Source organism: Halichoeres trimaculatus, unplaced genomic scaffold, assembly GCF_033239565.1.
Source record: "Halichoeres trimaculatus isolate MK-OKI-2021-1 unplaced genomic scaffold, fHalTri1.1 fHalTri1_scaffold_15, whole genome shotgun sequence".
Lineage (NCBI taxonomy): Eukaryota > Metazoa > Chordata > Actinopteri > Labriformes > Labridae > Halichoeres > Halichoeres trimaculatus.
This window is the reverse complement of record NW_027437193.1, coordinates 10,000,411-10,019,254: the sequence shown is the minus strand read 5'-3', so window position 1 is coordinate 10,019,254 and position 18,844 is coordinate 10,000,411. Positions and strand designations below refer to the sequence as shown.

At 41.1% G+C, this 18,844-nt stretch overlaps 1 protein-coding gene across 1 annotated transcript; it reads right to left on the bottom strand.

Moving 5' to 3' along the window:
• ltb4r2b (leukotriene B4 receptor 2b) lies at positions 1–2,002 on the bottom strand. The gene is made up of 4 exons (XM_074689248.1): positions 1,415–2,002; positions 824–1,024; positions 686–729; positions 1–354 (listed from the first exon to the last, which is right to left on the bottom strand). The coding sequence occupies exons 1-4, from the start codon at positions 2,000–2,002 to the stop codon at positions 87–89; spliced, it is 1,101 nt and encodes a 366-aa protein (XP_074545349.1). The 3' UTR covers positions 1–86.
• Positions 2,003–18,844: the final 16,842 nt, after the last annotated feature.

Below are 18,844 nucleotides of genomic sequence, written 5' to 3'. Positions count from 1 at the left end.
AACAGTCACTTTGAATAAAACCACTTGTAGTTTTCACTTTTGTCATCTTATAGTGCCATCACTGATGCACTAAGTTGATTCAACGCTCATCTCCCATTACGCAGAGGAGGAGTTCCAGTGCTGTTTGTGGATTCAACCATACTGGTTGCCACAGTGTCTTTACTTTTCCCCCGACTCTTTTTGGTGCCTATTTGGTCTAAAGAAGTTCCCTCAAATAGCCGAGCCATGAAAGCCAGGCCGTTCTTTCTAATGTAGGACTTTCCTGCGAAAGTGTAGAGGACCGGGTTTGCACAGCTGCTGATGAAGGCCAGAGCTGAGGTCACTGCTCGACTGGATTTCGCGACATCAACCAAACTGTAGATGGAAAAAACAAACTGGTTTTAATTCAAGGAAGAAAGCACCTTCTAAGTTAAACAGGTTTCAATCAAATCAATCGAGAAATAAGGAAACATAACAAGACAAGAAAAAACAATGCACGCTTCACACACATTAAAATTCTGATACAAGCAAAACAAGAAGAAAAACAAACCAACAAGGGAAAAGAGACACAAAGAAACTGGAAGATGCAGCATTTTATTTACTGTTATGCAAATACATGCATGTTCAACCATGCAGTGCAAAAATGAAATGTCTTAGGAGTAGTCTAAGGTTGTGGATAAAATACTGAAAAAGATTTTTTACTCACACTTCTCTTGTTTTTGAAGTGCTTGGGTACCACTCAGTGGCCACCTTGGACAGAAACAAACCTTAAAGTTAAATCCTTGATCATGATACATAAACAAGCATTTTAATGTTGTAAAAGTCAGTGAATGGCTTTGCTCACCTGTAACATGTTTATTACGTGGTACGGCAGCCAGAAAAGGCCAAACATCACCACAATGGCCAGGATGAGTTTCTCACTGCGGACCTTTCTGGCAAACTTGGTCTGCCTGAGGCGTCGCAGGATGAGGATGTAGCTTGTTATGATGATGGCGTAGGGAAGGATGAACCCTGATACTGTCTCAAAGGCGTACTGAAACCTCACCTGCATGGAGGAGAAAGGAGAGATAAAACATGGTCTCTGTGAGAAATGTTTTTTCCTTCAAAGGCAAAATCAAAGCAAGAAAAAAAGTACACTCAACACACACACACACTTCTGAAAATCTTCAGAAATTTCTAGCCTGAAGTTTTCTAAAGGAGCAGTTCACCCTGACTTCTCAGAGGAATTTTGTAGGAGACAGATGGTAAAAAGTCTGAGCAGATTCAGGGTGACAAAAATCTCAAGCTTGGGCAAATGGATTTTAGTAGATTGTTGGAGAGCTGACTGCTTGCCCCAGATATCTTGGCACTGTTGGACAGGCTGTATGGCTAATACACTGACCTTTAAACTAACACCAGACAGGGACATCAAACACTGGTTTCAGTTTTCACTTACATGTCGAGGCTCGGTGTGATTGGGTGCACACACCAATCTGATTTTGTTCCTCTCATCTTTGTCCGGTCTCACATCTCGAAACACCAATGAAGGGATGGAAATCAGCATCACCAGCACCCACATGCACACCAAAACCCTCCTCACAATCTTCTTGGTGACCAGCTTTGAAGCTTTCCTCGGGAACACCACAGCAACCAGCCTGTGCACGCTCATCAGCGTGATCAGGAAGATGGAGGCGTACATGTTGGCGTTGCACAGGTAGAAGAGGCCTTTGCACATGACCTCGCCAAACGCCCACGTCTGCATGGCCAAGTAGACTATGAAGAAGATGGTGAGGGCCATGAGGAAGCCATCAGCACATGCCAGGTTGAGGATGAGGAGAGTGGTGACTGAGCGGCGGCGGGTTCGTGCCAAGATGCTCCACACGATGAAGAGGTTTCCAGGTACTCCAAGGAGGAAGACCAAGCTGAGGATGAGGGCGCCTATCGCAGTGGAGAAGTCATTGCTCACTACGCTCTCATCCTCTGGGTTTGTGCCATTAAAGCCGGGGTGAGAGGTCAAGAGGGAAGGCTTCAGTGACTGGTTCATGCTAGGAGGAGTTTGGGTTCTGAAAACAAGAAATGAAACTTAATCAATCACCAAGATCTAAACAAAACAACTAAAAATATCCCATGGCTGATTTTTGGTACAACCAGCTGAAGTGAGACAGATAGAGGGATTAGAGAGTGGGAAAAGACATCCATCAAAGGGAAAGAGTCCAGCAGTGACTGGTTTACAGAGAGTGACAGCAGTCTTTAGGAAGCACCCCACTGTCTGAGTATCAAATGTATGATCAGCCTTTTTATGTGTTTGTGTCAAGGTTATAATAGTTAACTAAAATGAAACTAAAAAGGAAAACTAAAATTTAAAATACATTGCAGTTAACTCAAACTAATAAAAACTAGAAAAGAAAACAAAAACGATAAGTAAACTAAAACTGTATCTTGTGTTTACAAAACTAACTGAAACTAACTAAAATGATAGACAAAATTCCCTTAGTTATAGTTTTTGACAATATTAATAGCCTTTAGGATTTAAATTAATCCGACACATTTTCCCAACCAATTTTAGACAGTTTTAGGCAGTTGTCAGTGCCGTACAGCACCATCATAGCGGCGTATAGGGACAAGTTTGTTTACTGCACTGACTGGCTGTGCACTGTGCTGCTACAAAACGTAGTGGAGCAATGAATTAGAGCATCTGTAATAGTTTAATTGTTAGAGTCCAAGTTTTTATTGTATTTGAGTCTGCCTTTATTGTTACAGAGTCCAAGTTTTTATTTATTGAAGCTTATATTATATTGATTTTTTTTTATAATTTATGTTAACATTATTTTTATGTAATTTATGTCAACATTATTTTATATAATTGATGCTTATATTTTTTACACTAAGTTTATATTATTTTCTAGTGTTTAAGGCAGCAGCCAACATTTCGGTATCAGCATTGACTGAGCAGTGAGCACTATGTTGGACTTGAAAAATAAACAGTATGACAAAATATTTACTCTGACCTTTTTGAATCCTGCACCTGGTTAATAAGGTATGAAAAAACTAAAACTAAACTGAAACTAAACTAAAACTAAGCCTTGTTGCAAAAATCAAAACTAAATAAAAACTAGACCGCCTGCTCTAAAACTAAGTAAAACTAAACTGTAATGGAAAATAAAATGTCAAAACTAACTAAAACTAAACTATAATGACAAATCCAAAACTATTATGACCTTGGTTTGTGTTCACCTGTCCGGCAACTTCATCTCATGATTTGTTCATCTTGTACATTCCTCCCAACATATCTCCACTTTGTGTGTTTAATCAAACCTTTGCTTTCCCCCGTCAGAAAAATGTTGAGCCCATTCTTTTGACTTTCAAGCACATAATGGATTCAGATCTGTTTTTCTTTTTTACGTCAATGAACCCATCTGTTACTGCCATTTTCCATTTACTGTCTGTCAAGTGAGATGTTGTATTTGTGTTTACAGCTTGCATTTAATTCATGTTTCTTCTAGTTAAATTAGTGTTAAAAAGATATGAAAACTAAATATAACATGCATGTTAACTTTAACTTGGTGTCTTAGTTGACATACCTCAGTTGTCAATGATGACGTAGTTTTCTGTGAGTGAAGGAGACGCTGTAATGCTTTCAGTTTCGTTTTTGGGTCTGTGTATTAAAGGACGGAGGCGACACACCGTTTCTACCGTCGTTAAACCATTAACACGCGTAGTCTCTTTTTCTCCGTCCAGAAGTGGTTTGGGAACATAAGAACTAAGTAAACATTAGAGACCTTTAGCCACTACATTAAGTAGAAACGGTCCGCACGAGGAGAGAGTGCTTCACCGGAGACAGTGGAGAGAAGGTGTGCTGAATGAATGGAAGCTATACGGCTACAGCGGCTAATCACGGAGGACACGAGGAGCTTCGGACCGAATTAAAGACGTCTTCTACGACGACGGATGAGTACTAACAAAACAAAACACATGAATGGATATGCTGTAGCTGCAAATTCTGATGATCACAGTTAAGTCAGGATCATTGTGCACGTTGTTGACCTGAAGAGCCTCGTGAAGTAACGCTAACGGTGATTCATAGAAGAGTGGTGCTGCATGCCACAGGACATTTTGAGATAAGTGCTATCGCTAACTCGTCATATTAGCACAGAAGAAGCTTGAGTTCGACTCTGAAAATTAATACAGCCTTTTGTGGAGCCTTTTCATTGAAAGCATTGATGTGTTTTGAGGTTAAAGAGCTGTAACCTGGATTTCAGAAGTCAGCAAAGTTTGCTATATTGAAGTTTTGGCTAGCCTGTTGAAATGTCTGATTCAGGAAAAATGGACGCCGATGTTGAGCCAGTTACAGAGAGACGAAAGATCAAGTTGACCCCAAAGGCACTAGAAGAGAAGCTTGATAAACAAATGAGAGTAAGGAAGCTTTTATTAGCACAACTTGTCTCCAAAGCAGAGGAAATAGAAAAATTCATGGGAAATGATTCCAATGCTTTGTTAGTGGAAAGGGATCATCTCAGTGATTACTCAAAAATGCTGAATGAGTTTATTGAAGTAAACAGTGCTATAAGTGAGCTGTTACCAGAAGATGAAAAGGAAGCTGATCAGTTGTATTGGAGTGAGCCAAACCTAACAAAGTTTAAGGACTTTTTGGCAAAAATAGAGCAGTGGATAGTGGAAGCTAAACAGCATGTCAATGCTAGTGAACATGTTACTCCAGAAGATGGCGCAGCTACTCAGTTAATTGAGTCCGCTGCTGAAAACCTGAACCCAGAGGACAGTGTCTCTGCTGTGTATGAGCAACATGGTTCCATTACTGCAAGAAGTGTGTGTAGTAAACGTTCGGGATCATCTAAAGCCTCATCTTCAGCATCGTCTGCACGTAGAAAGGAAGAAGCTAACCGTGCAGCTCTACTTGCACGTGCAGCTTCTTTTAAGAAAAAACATGCACTGCAGTTCAAAGAGGCACAGCTGAAAGCCAAGGAGATGCAGTTGAAGGCTCAAATGGAGGAGCTTGATGTTGAAACTGCTATTGCTGAGTCCACTGCAAAGCTTAAAGTCCTAGAGGGCTACGAGAACACAGAAAACATGGACGATGGAATGAATTCATACCTCTACAAGAACACGCCTGTTGCGGCGAGCACTGGACATCACACTCCAGACGTCAAACCTAAGTTAACAAGCATTCTTCAAGTTAGCCAAGGTAATGGAAGCCATACTTCTCACAATCCAGTAAGACATGCCCCTCGCGTGCAGATAAAGACAGAGAACAGCACCACCACCAGTGGAAGCGCTAGTGGAGGACCAGCTGAGCTTGGCGAGGTGATATTGAAGCAGAAGGATATCACAGAGATGTTGGTCACGCAACAGAGGCTAGCCAACTTACCTCAACGAGAAGTCCCAGTGTTCAGTGGTGATCCATTTGAGTTCCTGCCATTCCTGAAGGCTTTTGAGCGCATCATTCATAGTCGTACAGATAATGATGAAGACCGCCTGTACTATTTAGAGCAATTCACCAGCGGTGAACCAAGAGAACTTGTGAGAAGTTGCCAACACATGAGTGCGCAGCAAGGCTACAGTGAAGCAAGAGAGCTTTTGATTTATCACTATGGCAACGAGCAGAAAATAGCTGCGGCCTATGTGGACAAAGCAGTTAAATGGCCTCTAATTAAATCAGAAGATGCCAAGTCTCTTCACAGCTTTGCCATATTTCTCACTGGATGTAACAACGTCATGAAGGACATGGAGTATCTCGAGGAGATGAACAGCCCGAGTAACCTTCGGATCATCATCTCAAAACTACCCTTCAGACTTCGAGAGAGATGGAGAGCCATGGCTTTCGACATACAAGAAAAGGAGGGTAGAAGGGCAAAGTTCTCAGATCTTGTGGCATACATTAACAGACAAGCTAAGATAGTTTCAGACCCACTCTTTGGTGATGTCAAAGAGTACTCAGACGAGAAAAGTAAGATCAAGTCGAGTACTAGAGCTGCCAAAGGAGGTGGACTAAAGAGAGCCACAGGCTGTGCCATAAGTGTTAAGCCAGATGAAAATGAAGCCCTAGAACCAAAAAGGAACCAGCACACAAGCAACGCCTTTCAAGAGCCATCTGTAACAAAAGACACACTCTGAGTGCATGCAACAAGATAAGAGGTCTGCCAAACAAAGAGAGAATAGAGTTCCTCAGAGGTAAAGGACTTTGTTTTGGGTGTCTGACCCAGGGACACATGGGAAAAGACTGTAAAAAGAGAGCCACGTGTGAAATCTGCAATAAGAAACATCCAAGTCTGCTTCACAACAAAAGGGACGAGAACACCAACCAAGAGAGTACAAGGTTCGAGAAGGGCCAAGACTCCGCCATTGAAAACTCTGCTTCACAAGAAGATGTGCCGGTTAAAAGTGAAGTTGCAGCAGTCACCGGGGCCGGAGACAACGACTGTATCCTGTCTATTGTGCCTGTGTGCATCAAATCAAAGAAGAGCAACACAACAATACAGACGTATGCATTCTTGGACGCAGGAAGTTCAGCTACGTTTTGCTCCGAAAAGTTGATGAGGCAGCTTGGTGTTCACGGTAAGAAGACTCGAATGTTACTCCGTACCATGGGTCAGGAGAAGCCCATGTCCTGCTACATGCTCTCAGATTTAGAAGTGTGCGGCCTTTTAGAGAACAAGTACATCAGCCTGCCAGATGTGTACACCCATACAGACATACCTGTGACAAAGGATAATATTCCTCTTGAAAAGGACTTGGAAAGATGGCCGTATCTGAAGGAAGAAGTTCGTCTACCACAGATCGATGCAGATGTTGACATGCTAATCGGCATGAATGTCCACTCTGCGATGGAGCCGTGGAAGATAATTCACAGTCAAGATGACGGGCCGTATGCCGTGAAAACGATCCTTGGTTGGGTGGTTAACGGCCCTCTCAAGAAAAGTGAAGATTTCAACAAGCCTAACCATGACTGTCAAAAGGCTTCAGTTAACAGGATTTCAGTCAGCGTTGTGGACAGCATGCTGCTGCAGCAATACAGTCACGACTTTCCAGAGCAAGCCTGCGAAGAGAAGTCAGAAATGTCCAGAGAGGACCAGCAGTTTATCAAGTCTGTGTCTGAGACGATCAAGAAAGTTGATGGGCATTACAGTATTGGGATGCCTCTCAGAAACAAGAATGTGGAAATGCCGAACAATAAATGTGTTGCTGAGCAACGGGCAGCAAACCTGAAGAAGAAGCTCAGCAAGAATCCCAGCTTCCACAAGGACTATCAGAGCTTCATGTCAGACCTGCTGACCAAAGGCTACGCAGTGGAAGTACCTGAACATGAGCTCAACCGCAACAACGGTAGAGTATGGTATATACCCCATCACGGCGTGACACACCCGCAGAAAGGAAAGCTGCGTGTTGTGTTTGATTGTGCCGTTTCATTCCAGGGGAAATCCTTAAACGAAGAGCTGTTACAGGGTCCAGACCTTACTAACAGTCTGGTTGGAGTTTTGACAAGGTTCCGACATGATCACATTGCTCTCATATCAGACATAGAGGCGATGTATCATCAGGTGAGAGTCCCTGACGAGGATTCAGATCTTCTACGATTTCTCTGGTGGCCACTGGGGGACCTGAGCCAGCCTCTGCACGAGTACAAGATGGTGGTCCACTTGTTCGGTGCCAAGTCCAGCCCGAGCTGTGCCAACTACGCCTTAAGACAGACCGCAGAGGATGGAAGGGACAGGTCATCACCTGAAGCAGTAATAACAGTCTTAGAACATTTTTGTGTTGATGATTGCCTCGTCTCAACGTCCAACGAAAAAGGGGCAATTACCTTGACCAAGGATCTCATTGCTCTGTGTGAGAGTGGAGGATTCCACTTGACTAAGTGGTCAAGCAACAGCCGTCAAGTGCTATCGTCACTTCCTGAACATGAGAGAGCAAAAGAGATTAAGAACCTAGACCTGGACAAGGATGAGCTACCAATGGAAAGGGCACTTGGAGTCGACTGGTGTATTGAATCAGATTCCTTCAAGTTCCGGATTAATGTCAAGACCATGCCTATCACCAGACGGGGTATCCTTTCAGTCGTAAGCTCTATATACGACCCCCTAGGTTTCCTATCACCGTTCATCCTTCTCGCAAAGACTATTGTCCAAAATCTCTGTCGATTGAAACTTACCTGGGATGAAGAGATTCCTGAAGACATTGCAAACAGGTGGTTTGCTTGGCTGTCTGAGCTGAGACGGTTAGCCAGCTTTTCTGTCAAGAGGTGCATTAAGCCAGAGGGATTTGGTCCTGTGACTTCGGCACAGCTGCACCATTTCTCTGATGCCAGTGAGAAGGGCTATGGCATCGTTACTTACCTGCGCATCGAGAACAGCCACGATCGGGTTCATTGCTCGTTTCTTCTGGGAAAATCCCGAGTGACGCCGCTCAAACCAGTCACTGTCCCACGCCTTGAGTTAGCTGCAGCTACCATTGCAGTGAAAATGGACAAGCTCATGAAGCAGGAGCTTCGGATGGATTTGAAAGAGTCTGTGCTTTGGACAGACAGCACTACTGTCCTGCGATACATCGACAACGACAGTGCTCGTTTCAAAACGTTTGTCGCAAACAGAGTGTCGATAATCAGAGAGTACACAAGGCCAGCACAGTGGAGATACGTTAATACTGCTTCTAATCCAGCAGATCATGCCTCGAGAGGAATGACAGCAGAAGACCTCATTAAGTGTCAGAGCTGGATAGAAGGTCCTGACTTCCTCGCCAAGAGTGAGTTACATTGGCCTGTCTTGTCAAACTTCTCAAGAGAAATAAGTGAAGATGACATTGAAGTAAAGCTTACAACCAACGTGAACATCATCAAGACTCAAGACTCAAGCACGAACCCTCTTCACAAGCTGATTTATCATTACTCTGATTGGCACAGTCTAAAAAAGGCAGTTGCCTGGATGTTGAGGCTGAAGGAGCTGCTTCAAAGTCTGAGTGAAACAAGGAAGGCTTTCGAATCTCAAGTACAGTCTTCAGAATGTAAGGAAGTGAAATTAAAGGCAGTTGAAAGTCGCATGCAGAAATGGAGATCAACCCTGAAAGGAAGCCATATGACAGTCAAGGATGTTAGGAGAGCAGAAACTGTGATTATCCGGTTCAGCCAGAATCAAACATTCCACGAGGAACTTCATGTTCTGCAGAAAGGTGAAAGGATCAAGAGTAGCAGTCCCATCGCGAAACTGGATCCCTTCCTCCAGGACGGAGTTCTTAGGGTCGGTGGAAGACTGCACCAGGCAGCCTTGCCAGAACACACAAAACATCCGACTATACTAGCCAAAGACCATCACGTCACAACCCTGATTATCAGGAATGCTCATGAGGAAATTGGACATGGAGGGAGAAACCATACTCTTGCTCGGCTGAGACAAAGGGTTTGGATTTGCAAAGGAAACACTGCAGTCAGAAGTGTGCTTTCAAGGTGTGTAAGATGCCGAAAGAGTCAAGCTGCTGTGAGTAAACAGAAGATGGCTAATCTACCACCAGATCGTCTGCTGACTGACAGTCCACCGTTTACCAACGTCGGTGTAGACTATTTCGGGCCCTTCGAAGCTAAGCGTGGCCGTGGGCTAGTCAAGCGATACGGTGTCTTGTTTACTTGTCTCACTGTGAGAGCAGTCCACATAGAAATTGCACATTCTCTGGATACCGACTCATGTATCAATGCAATGAGACGTTTCATAGCCAGAAGAGGTCAGGTGGAGGTCATAAGATCCGACAACGGAACAAACCTTGTTGCAACAGAACGTGAAATCCGCCAGGCAATGAAAGAGTGGAACCAATCCAAAATCTCTGAGGCTTTGCTTCAAAAGGGAGTCACTTGGATCTTCAATCCACCTGCCGGGTCCCACCATGGTGGAATTTGGGAGCGACAGATAAGAACTGTCCGGAAGATACTTACCAACCTTCTGAAGCTCCAGTCTCTTGACGACGAGTGTCTGCAAACTGTAATGTGTGAGGTGGAAGCAGTGATTAACAGCAGACCCCTTACCAAGTCATCTGATGATGTGGACGACCTCGAGCCATTGACGCCAAATCACCTTCTCCTCCTCAAGGGCAAACCAGCTCTCCCCCCAGGCTTGTTTCAGAAGGAAGATCTATACTCCAAGCGAAGATGGAGACAAGTGCAGTATATTTCAGACATCTTTTGGAAGCGGTGGTCCAGGGAGTACTTGCCCCTCCTACAAGAAAGGCAGAAATGGCTGGAGAAGAGGAGAAATGTGAAGGAAGGAGACATCGTTCTCATTGTGGATGAGAGGGCTCCTAGAGGATCCTGGTTAATGGGAAAAGTGGAGAAGACTATCCCCGACGCGAAAGGATTTGTTCGTCGGGTCCTCCTCAGAACGAAGACAAACACCTTGGAGAGGCCAATAGATAAACTGTGTCTCTTACTTGAGATGGAAGAGTCTCACGGACATTAAAATGGACCTACCTTAGTTAGGATTTTACTTTTTTAGTAACCTATAAATGGACGCCCCCTAGATCGAGTCTAGGTTGTTTGCATTGTTTGTTTGAGTTCCCTTTTTTGGAAGTTCCAAAAGAGTATAGAGACTAGAAATAGAAAATGACTCATTGTAGTTTAATGTGGTTGTGTAATTGTCATTCCCATAATGAGCAATTAGGGGCCGGAAATGTTACTGCCATTTTCCATTTACTGTCTGTCAAGTGAGATGTTGTATTTGTGTTTACAGCTTGCATTTAATTCATGTTTCTTCTAGTTAAATTAGTGTTAAAAAGATATGAAAACTAAATATAACATGCATGTTAACTTTAACTTGGTGTCTTAGTTGACATACCTCAGTTGTCAATGATGACGTAGTTTTCTGTGAGTGAAGGAGACGCTGTAATGCTTTCAGTTTCGTTTTTGGGTCTGTGTATTAAAGGACGGAGGCGACACACCGTTTCTACCGTCGTTAAACCATTAACACGCGTAGTCTCTTTTTCTCCGTCCAGAAGTGGTTTGGGAACATAAGAACTAAGTAAACATTAGAGACCTTTAGCCACTACACCATCTGTTTTCCACCGATGACAAAAATCATTGCAGAGATGACTCTCAATTTCCTGTAAAACTTCTTTCACTCTGATAACGATTTTTCTCACCCATGTTAGTGGATGAACACCTGCTTTAACACTAATCAGATCTTTGCTGAATAGCTCCACATCCAACCCTGTCATTAAATGTCAGTGAACACATGTTTTCATCTCACTTCATGGCTCCATAAAGACCTCAAGAGACTGAAACCTAACTTCAGAAGTGGCTGATACTGTTTTTGTCGTAAATCCCCTGAATGATATCAGACAACTTTTGCAAAAACTTATCTTAGAAATGATACATGTGTGGGTGATGTGGCATGTCATGTCACATCATCTTCGGAGAAAACAGGAACAGGTAATACAAAAGAACTTCCTCTACAAGGAAAAAGTTTCTTTCTCTTAACTGGAGATTGTAAAAGAGATTTAAAAAAAAAAAGGAGAAAAAAGCCACAAAACTTGTACTTAGGTTATTTAGTGACAGTGAACTGTATTTAGGTGAAGTTGAAGTATAAGTTGGGTAAAGTTCATCTTTGTGTCAGTGTTGCTGAGCACACCAGCTCAGAGGACACAGGTGATGATCTGCAGGAAACAGAGCTGATGATAAACATTACTAAATACTCTTCATTGATGGTGCACAGGCTGCTTCAAGAGGACTGGCTGCCATCCTGACGCAGCCTCTGAAATATTCACTTAAGACCCTGTGGCAAACAGCAGAGCTCAAACTCATAATCAGCATGCTAAAACATGCAGGATGTTAGCAGTGCTACGTCAGTGAGAGTCTGTTATGACACAATGTTTGATTCATGTGGATATTCTTCACTTTGTTGTCTTTCGTCTTTGGATTCTTTCTCACTGTCCGTTCACATGGAGGGCAGCACCCTGCAGCGCAGAGGTCACAGAGGGATGAACATCATGACTGACCCAGTTTTACATATGCTAAAATTAAAAACCAAACATTAGTGATGTGGAGAGAAGGTAATTGGCTCAGTTATTGCAAAGCCACATTCCCCTGCATGAGAATGAGAAATCAAGTCCACACTTCCTGATTAAGTCCTAGTGTCCTTCTCTGTCCCACTAAAACAAACAGTTTATTTTTCCCTTGTGGCTTTCAACGAGAGTGTACGAGTAAACAATCAGAGCCAGACGTAAGCCTGCATCACTGTGAAAGGAATGCAATACAAAGGAGTCTGTACAACAACGTCATGATGTCAAGTGGAGCCATTACCTCTTAGAAATGACAGGTCCGTACAAAATTAAAGGTCAGCTTCCTGAATAAATCCAGTGTCGTGCTACGGGTCAAAAACAATAAATCTATCTGATATTCACTTTAAGGAACCAGCAGGAGAAGTGAAGTAAGCTAGGCTATCAACCACTGTTTGGGAAGTGCTAACAGACTTAAACCCAAACAATAAACCCAGTGTCTGAGCAGAAATACGACCAAACAAAATGTGAGTGAATCTAACAGTGACAATGAGCAGGAGGTTTTGTGGATAAGCTGTGTCTACACCAACGAGAAGCCTCTTAAGTAGAATGAACCCTAAATTGTAGGTTCTTTGCTGTCAGTTCACCATAAAACATGAAGTGACAGGAAAATAAATTCTTTTCCTTTTGGTACAGATTTGTCCAAATTTGTTCTTAATTAGTGGTCTGTGTGCAAGACAAGATGAGCAAACAACTTTCGAAGATACACAGTGGTATAACTCAGGGTATAAGTCGCACCAGGATGTAAACACCAGCAGAAAACTACAATCTATCAAGCTGTCAGAGTCTTTTGTGGGAAGAATTTTATTGCATCCAGAAATTATCAGTTTGTATGCAGATGTGTAGCTCTTTCAAGTATCATTGTTTTTTCCTGTGCTGTCAGCTTGCTGTACTAAAGTTGAGCTCAAACTGTAGTATCTATGGTAGCTGCAAGATAGGAACGGAGAGTCTTTTCCATCTGAGAAAGCTCTCAACAAGGTTTAATTACTCACAAAATTGTTCAAGAAGTAAAACTTTGAGCTGATGAGGGAGAAGAGATGTTAAAAGTTGCTCTGTTTTGTGCTGATAGAGAGATTTTGAGTTGCCCAGTGATGGAGTGTAAACTGTGAATCCATGAAAACCACTTACTGCTGTTAGTGAAACTTTGGTACAACAGAAATAGTCTGCATTAGAGTTTTTAGAAGTCAAATTACAAACAGGAGTGTAACTTTAAAGTAAGTTTTTGGCTCTCTTTGTTTTTCTATTGCATAATGACAGATATGATGGCCTGTAAAATATGTTAACTTATAGAAAAACACATTATTTCCTGTTAAAGGGGAAGACAGCACTAAAATATCAACTCTACAGTCATCACTGCTTGTGCTAAATAATGTTCAGCATTCGGTGCTTAAAAAAATGTCAGATTTTAATTTAAAATGCTCAAAATTTGAACAAATTTCAGTGTACTTGGCTGCAGTTAAATGATTCATTCATCAAAGCCAGAACAGCAGATATGTGTGCTACAGACAGAGGAAGCTTGTTACAAAGAAAATCACAAAAAAAGAAGAAGTCCATCCTGGTATCTGGGTTTGATTTCATTGAAGTTGCCTGATAAAATTATGTGATAAACTGATCCTGCCTGCACATTTTGATAGCCTGGAAACTTCCTCTAACAAATCACAGGCCAAGCTGACCAGCATCCTTCATGAATAATGGATAATACTTTGAACAAATAGTCATACAACCCCACTACAAAATTACACAAAGCAATAATTCTGAACAATCTTAATTTAACGTATAATATGAGAAAACACATACGCACCAGATCTTCAACGATCAGACTAATATGATTTGGGTTATGACACTGTTTGCACAAATCCGCTGAACTGGAAAAAAGTAATCAGCAGGCTCACTTCACTTTACTAAAGGATGGAATGATGACAGGAAAACAAAACCACAGAAACATTATGGACTATTTTTTAAAAACTGATATACAATGACATTAATATCTATTGATCTTTTCCATATTGCAATGAATGTTAAACTGCGTGAGAAAGAAAAAAAAATGGGGTAAAAACATGCTCTAGCATCAAATCCTGTGCACCCAGAAGAAGCACATTCAGGCTTTATGTGTTGAAAAGACAAACCAAGAGAGGGGTTGTTAAAGCAAGTGCAAAAGAACAAGACAAAACAAACAGAAATATTATTTTTTTGGCAATTTCATGCAGTAATTTTCCAGCAAAGACAGCAAAAGAAAACCTTAGAGATATTCATAAAAGCCAGAAATTTCCCCAAACACTACAAAAACATGTCCCTTCCCGTAACTGTTTACCAGAAAAGTAATAGCAAAGGATTAACTTGCTATCCAGAGTTTTGGAATAATGAGTCATAGGATTGTAATAAATCCGCTCTATGTAAATAAAGAAGTCAAAAAGAGTAAATTATTGTGTTAAGATTGAAGAAAGAAAAGGCAGATGTTTGTAAAATCTGACTGAGATTATGAAGAAGAGTTTTCCAGAGAGAATAACAGCATGACTGACCTTTCCAGGGCTCCGTGTTACTCTGTAATATCTAATTATCCTTCTGCGGCTCTGTCCAGCCCTCTGATAGTGTTTCTCCTGTGTGACAGGCTCTGTTAGCTCAGTCCATGTTAAACTGATTCACATCCTGCCCCACAGGCTGCGACATGCTGCAAGAGAGGGAGGCAGAGAGGTGTGTCCTTCCTCAGTACTCCCCCTCTTCCTCCTTCTAATAAGTCTCTATGTATAAATCCATGTATGACTCTAATAAATCTGTGCCAGAACACTGTAAACATGAGTTTTTTTTTTTTTTTTTAATTTAACAAATATGCATCCTTCCGGAGGGGAGAGGAACCAGTCCCAGTGTCAGTGTAACAGACGCATGTTTGTGTATCCCGAGGCACTTTTCTCTTTCTGCGTAAACTGTGTCGTAATATGATGGCTCTGAGGAGGATAGGTGATTCAAATTCTTGCACAAGCTCCCTGTGTCATACATGCTGAGCACACAAGCGCAAACATGCATTGAGATCACACACACACACACACACACAGAAAAAAAGCACACTCACCAGTTGATACAAGTCTCAGACACTGACAGGAATGTTTGTCTCTAAAGAGGTGGAAAATATGGAGGAGCTGAAGCTGACTTTCCATGTGATCCAACCAGGGAAAGTTTACTGGAGGTGTGTGTTTGTTAGGTGTCTTCCAGCTCACATTCATTTAGATTCACACTCTCACTAAGGAGGTGTTTTAACAACTCTTTAATCGTTACCTGTCGTATGTTCACAGCTAAAAACCTCAGATGGAGACATCAAAATTTAATAGGGTTTCTTTCACTTAGTTTGATAAGATACTCATGGTTATGTCAGGTTCAGTGACTCATGTCTAAGTATTTGTTGCATTTTCTCTCCACTCTGATAACTCAGTATAGAATACTTCAGGAACTCACATTTGACACCTGAGCTGTCAATCAATCAGCTTATGATATCATATAACTTCCCTAAACACTTACACTTGGGCATAAATCAGCGTGTTGGAAAAAAGAATACCCATTTCATGTACATTTCAGCCAAGAAGGAAGATTAAGGACCTTTACTGCAGCCAGCCACCAGAGGGAGTGCTAAATGTTCTGGCTTCATGTAGAGCTATTCTTTCTACAATAGGATAGAATAGAATAGAATAGAATAGAACTTTGTTGTCATTGTATCAAGTACAACGAAATTGAAGTCGCAGCAGCAATCAAGAAAACAAAAGTAAGAAAGTGTATAGAAAGTGCAGAAAGGTCCATAAGAAAATAGATGATGACAGCTTGTCCATCATTCTCCAGTCAGCCAGCCTCCACCTCCACAGGGTCCAGGACTAAGCTTCTTCAGCAGTCTGTTCAGTCTCTGTCTCCAGGATCCTGTCTGTTCACAGCAGGTGAAGTTCTTCCAACATGGCTTTGGTGTCTGATGTTAGCTCCGTTAGCCATGTCTGTGAATAGCATGATGCTACTCTGCCCTCTGGTATTCCTTCTGTTTCTGGGTTAGCACAGCTAGCTCGTACATCTTATTGGAGATAGATCTTAGGTTTCCAATAACAATGTATGGAAGGACAGGTCGATGTCGTCACTTCTTAGCTCACACCTTAAAACCAGCACGTCGTCCTCACCTCCTTCTCCTCACCCCGTGGGAAGACATCTGGCCTTAGCATGTTTCATATCTGTGTTATATACAGTCAATATATGATATGATAGACCTTGGCTTGGGGTATGAAATATATTATAAATATTTAAAAGTTTGAAACTTCATTGAGAATTGTCAAAAAATTGACATCATTTTGCTTGGCTTGAAGTGAGGTTGCCACAAAAACTGCTCCCCCTAGTGGCAGGCTGCAGTATAAGTAAAAAAAAAAAAAAAAGTGGTACCCCAACCATTCCAGATGGGCTGTAGTCGAACTTTAAAAAATAATTACACCTCGTAGAAATGTTTCTTGTATCCGATTGTTTTGGTGATTTGAAGATATTATTTGGCTGCCTTATAGAAAATCGTCTTTTTTTCTGAAGAGAGGTTAAGAACGAGGCTTTTACCAATGATTGCTAATACTCTTCACTACGCAGACTCTGGCTGCACTATGGTAGGGTGTCTGGCAGGGGTATGTTGGCTCCAAACCATACAATTATGAATGCCACACTGCCAATTCAGTCTATGGACACAATTATTGTGTTTAAAGCTACCGTGGGAAGTTTTTATCTGGTTATGACTGAACTAGCTCAAACATAAGGGAAAAATGGTCCACAGGTCCTGCCAAAATTGCTGTTATTTACAGAAGTTAAAACAATCGGAAAATTTTAAAAACTTAACACTCCTGTAAGGACCTCTGTGTTTGTGTTGATTTTAGTGTCTAGTGGAGAAAGCAGGAAGACTTAACTTTTTTTTGTTTAATTTCTTCTTTTCTTTTTTTTTTATTGTTACTCTTTCTTCTTCTTCTTTTTTAATTTTTATATTTTTTTGCTGTAACCTAAATATATGTGTGTGTCATAAAAACTGTACTTCATTCATATGTTGAACAGACATTTAAAACAATTTATAAAATAAATATTCAACTGTCTTCTCGATGGTCTTATTTGCTTTTGTAATTCATAAATGGACATCAGGATTGATTTTAAGCCTATTTCAAAACCAGAAAAAAAAAACTAAAAGGAGCTTTGATATTCAAAACCATTGACAGATACATACACTAATATTTTTCACTGCAGTATTCATTTGAATGTCTTGAACACATCAAGTTTGATTACTCTTAAAAAGTTTTAAGAGTCGTTTTTTGTTTATAAATGTTGTTCTTGTACTAATTTTTTTGTGTCTTAGGAGCAAATACTTTGTAGTGTCAGCTGACTAAAAATGCTTTACGTCATCTGTTCTTATTGTGTGCGTATGTTGATACATCTAGCTGCAGGCTCTTTAATAACTCCACAGTAATCTGATTCACTGATCAGTTAATAGATAATTCTCAATTGTCTGTGATTCAGAAGACCACTGTGACAGATTTCAGGTTGGGAAATATTTTCAGATGTCTTTAATGTCCTCGGGCTCTGAAATCAGATCTGACTGTCGAGGAAAGTTGCACTGATTCAGTTCTTCTTTCAGCCAGAGGAGGGCAACGCCTTCACAGGAATCTGATCAGCCTTTCTCCTCCTCCTCCTCATATAAACTTGACACTCAGCAGCTCCTCCTCGTGCTGCACTCATCCGTCACATTGCAGCAGTCCTTTAAACAATTTATTAGCCATTCAACGCCACTGTTAAACAACACCCCAAACTTTCCATTTTATGAGAAAGACTCTATGCGAGACCATGTGAATACGAATTGCTTCAGGGTACAATTCACATAAGAAATATACTATTCTTTTCAGTCTCTTTAAATTTAACTACTAAAGAACAACAAAACAAAACAGCTGAAGAAGCCTTTTTGGCAGGCTCATTTACGTTAATGCAAATAATTTTCACTCGTTAATTACAGAGTGTGAGCATATCTTTCCTTTAAACTCAGGATAGTTTACTTTATTCCTCTTTCTTCCTCAACTTTTTATAGTTTAAATGTTTTCTTATCTTCTTATTTTTGACATACTAACATTTTGTCCATACATTCTTTGTTCACTGGTAAGAGTTTAATTATGTTTTCTAGTCTTGTATCACGTAAAAATAGTAAAGTCAAGGTTGACCCAAACCTGACCTTTTGATATATGGTAATGGTCGATTAACTTGTTCTCAAAAAGTGTCTTTAAAGTCTTTCTAACTAAACAAAGCTCTATACACTGAACCCCAACTTGCAGGAGCAATTTGGGGTTCAGTGTCTTGCTCAGAGGCACTTTTGGGAGCTGGGATCAGACCTTCAATCCTTTAAAATTTGAGAGACTATGACTCATTGAGCCATGGCCGCCCCAATATTAACAGCTATTACCAAAATACTATCAGTGTGAAGTGTTGGACCCAAAATAAGTTATGTTCCTTAACAAAACCAAAGATTCCTGGTGTAAAAGCCTGAGCTAATTTAGATCATCGCAAAAGTTTTTCAACAGTTAATAATTTACTTTTAATTAAGGTTATTTAACCACTGAATTGCACCAAAGCTGATAGAATACATGCACAAACATGGTGTAGTCTTTACGTTTACAGGCTACATGTAAGACAAACATAGTAAACATGACATTACTTGTTGGTTTGTGGTCTAGTGAGGGTCAAAAAAAAGCTGAGTGTTGAGCAAATGTTTCCTCTGGCATAGGTAGCAAAGTCCTCCAAAGTACTCCAGGTAATTCCTGATATTACTTTGATTTTCCATTGAAACAAGTACGAGCAGCCATCAAAT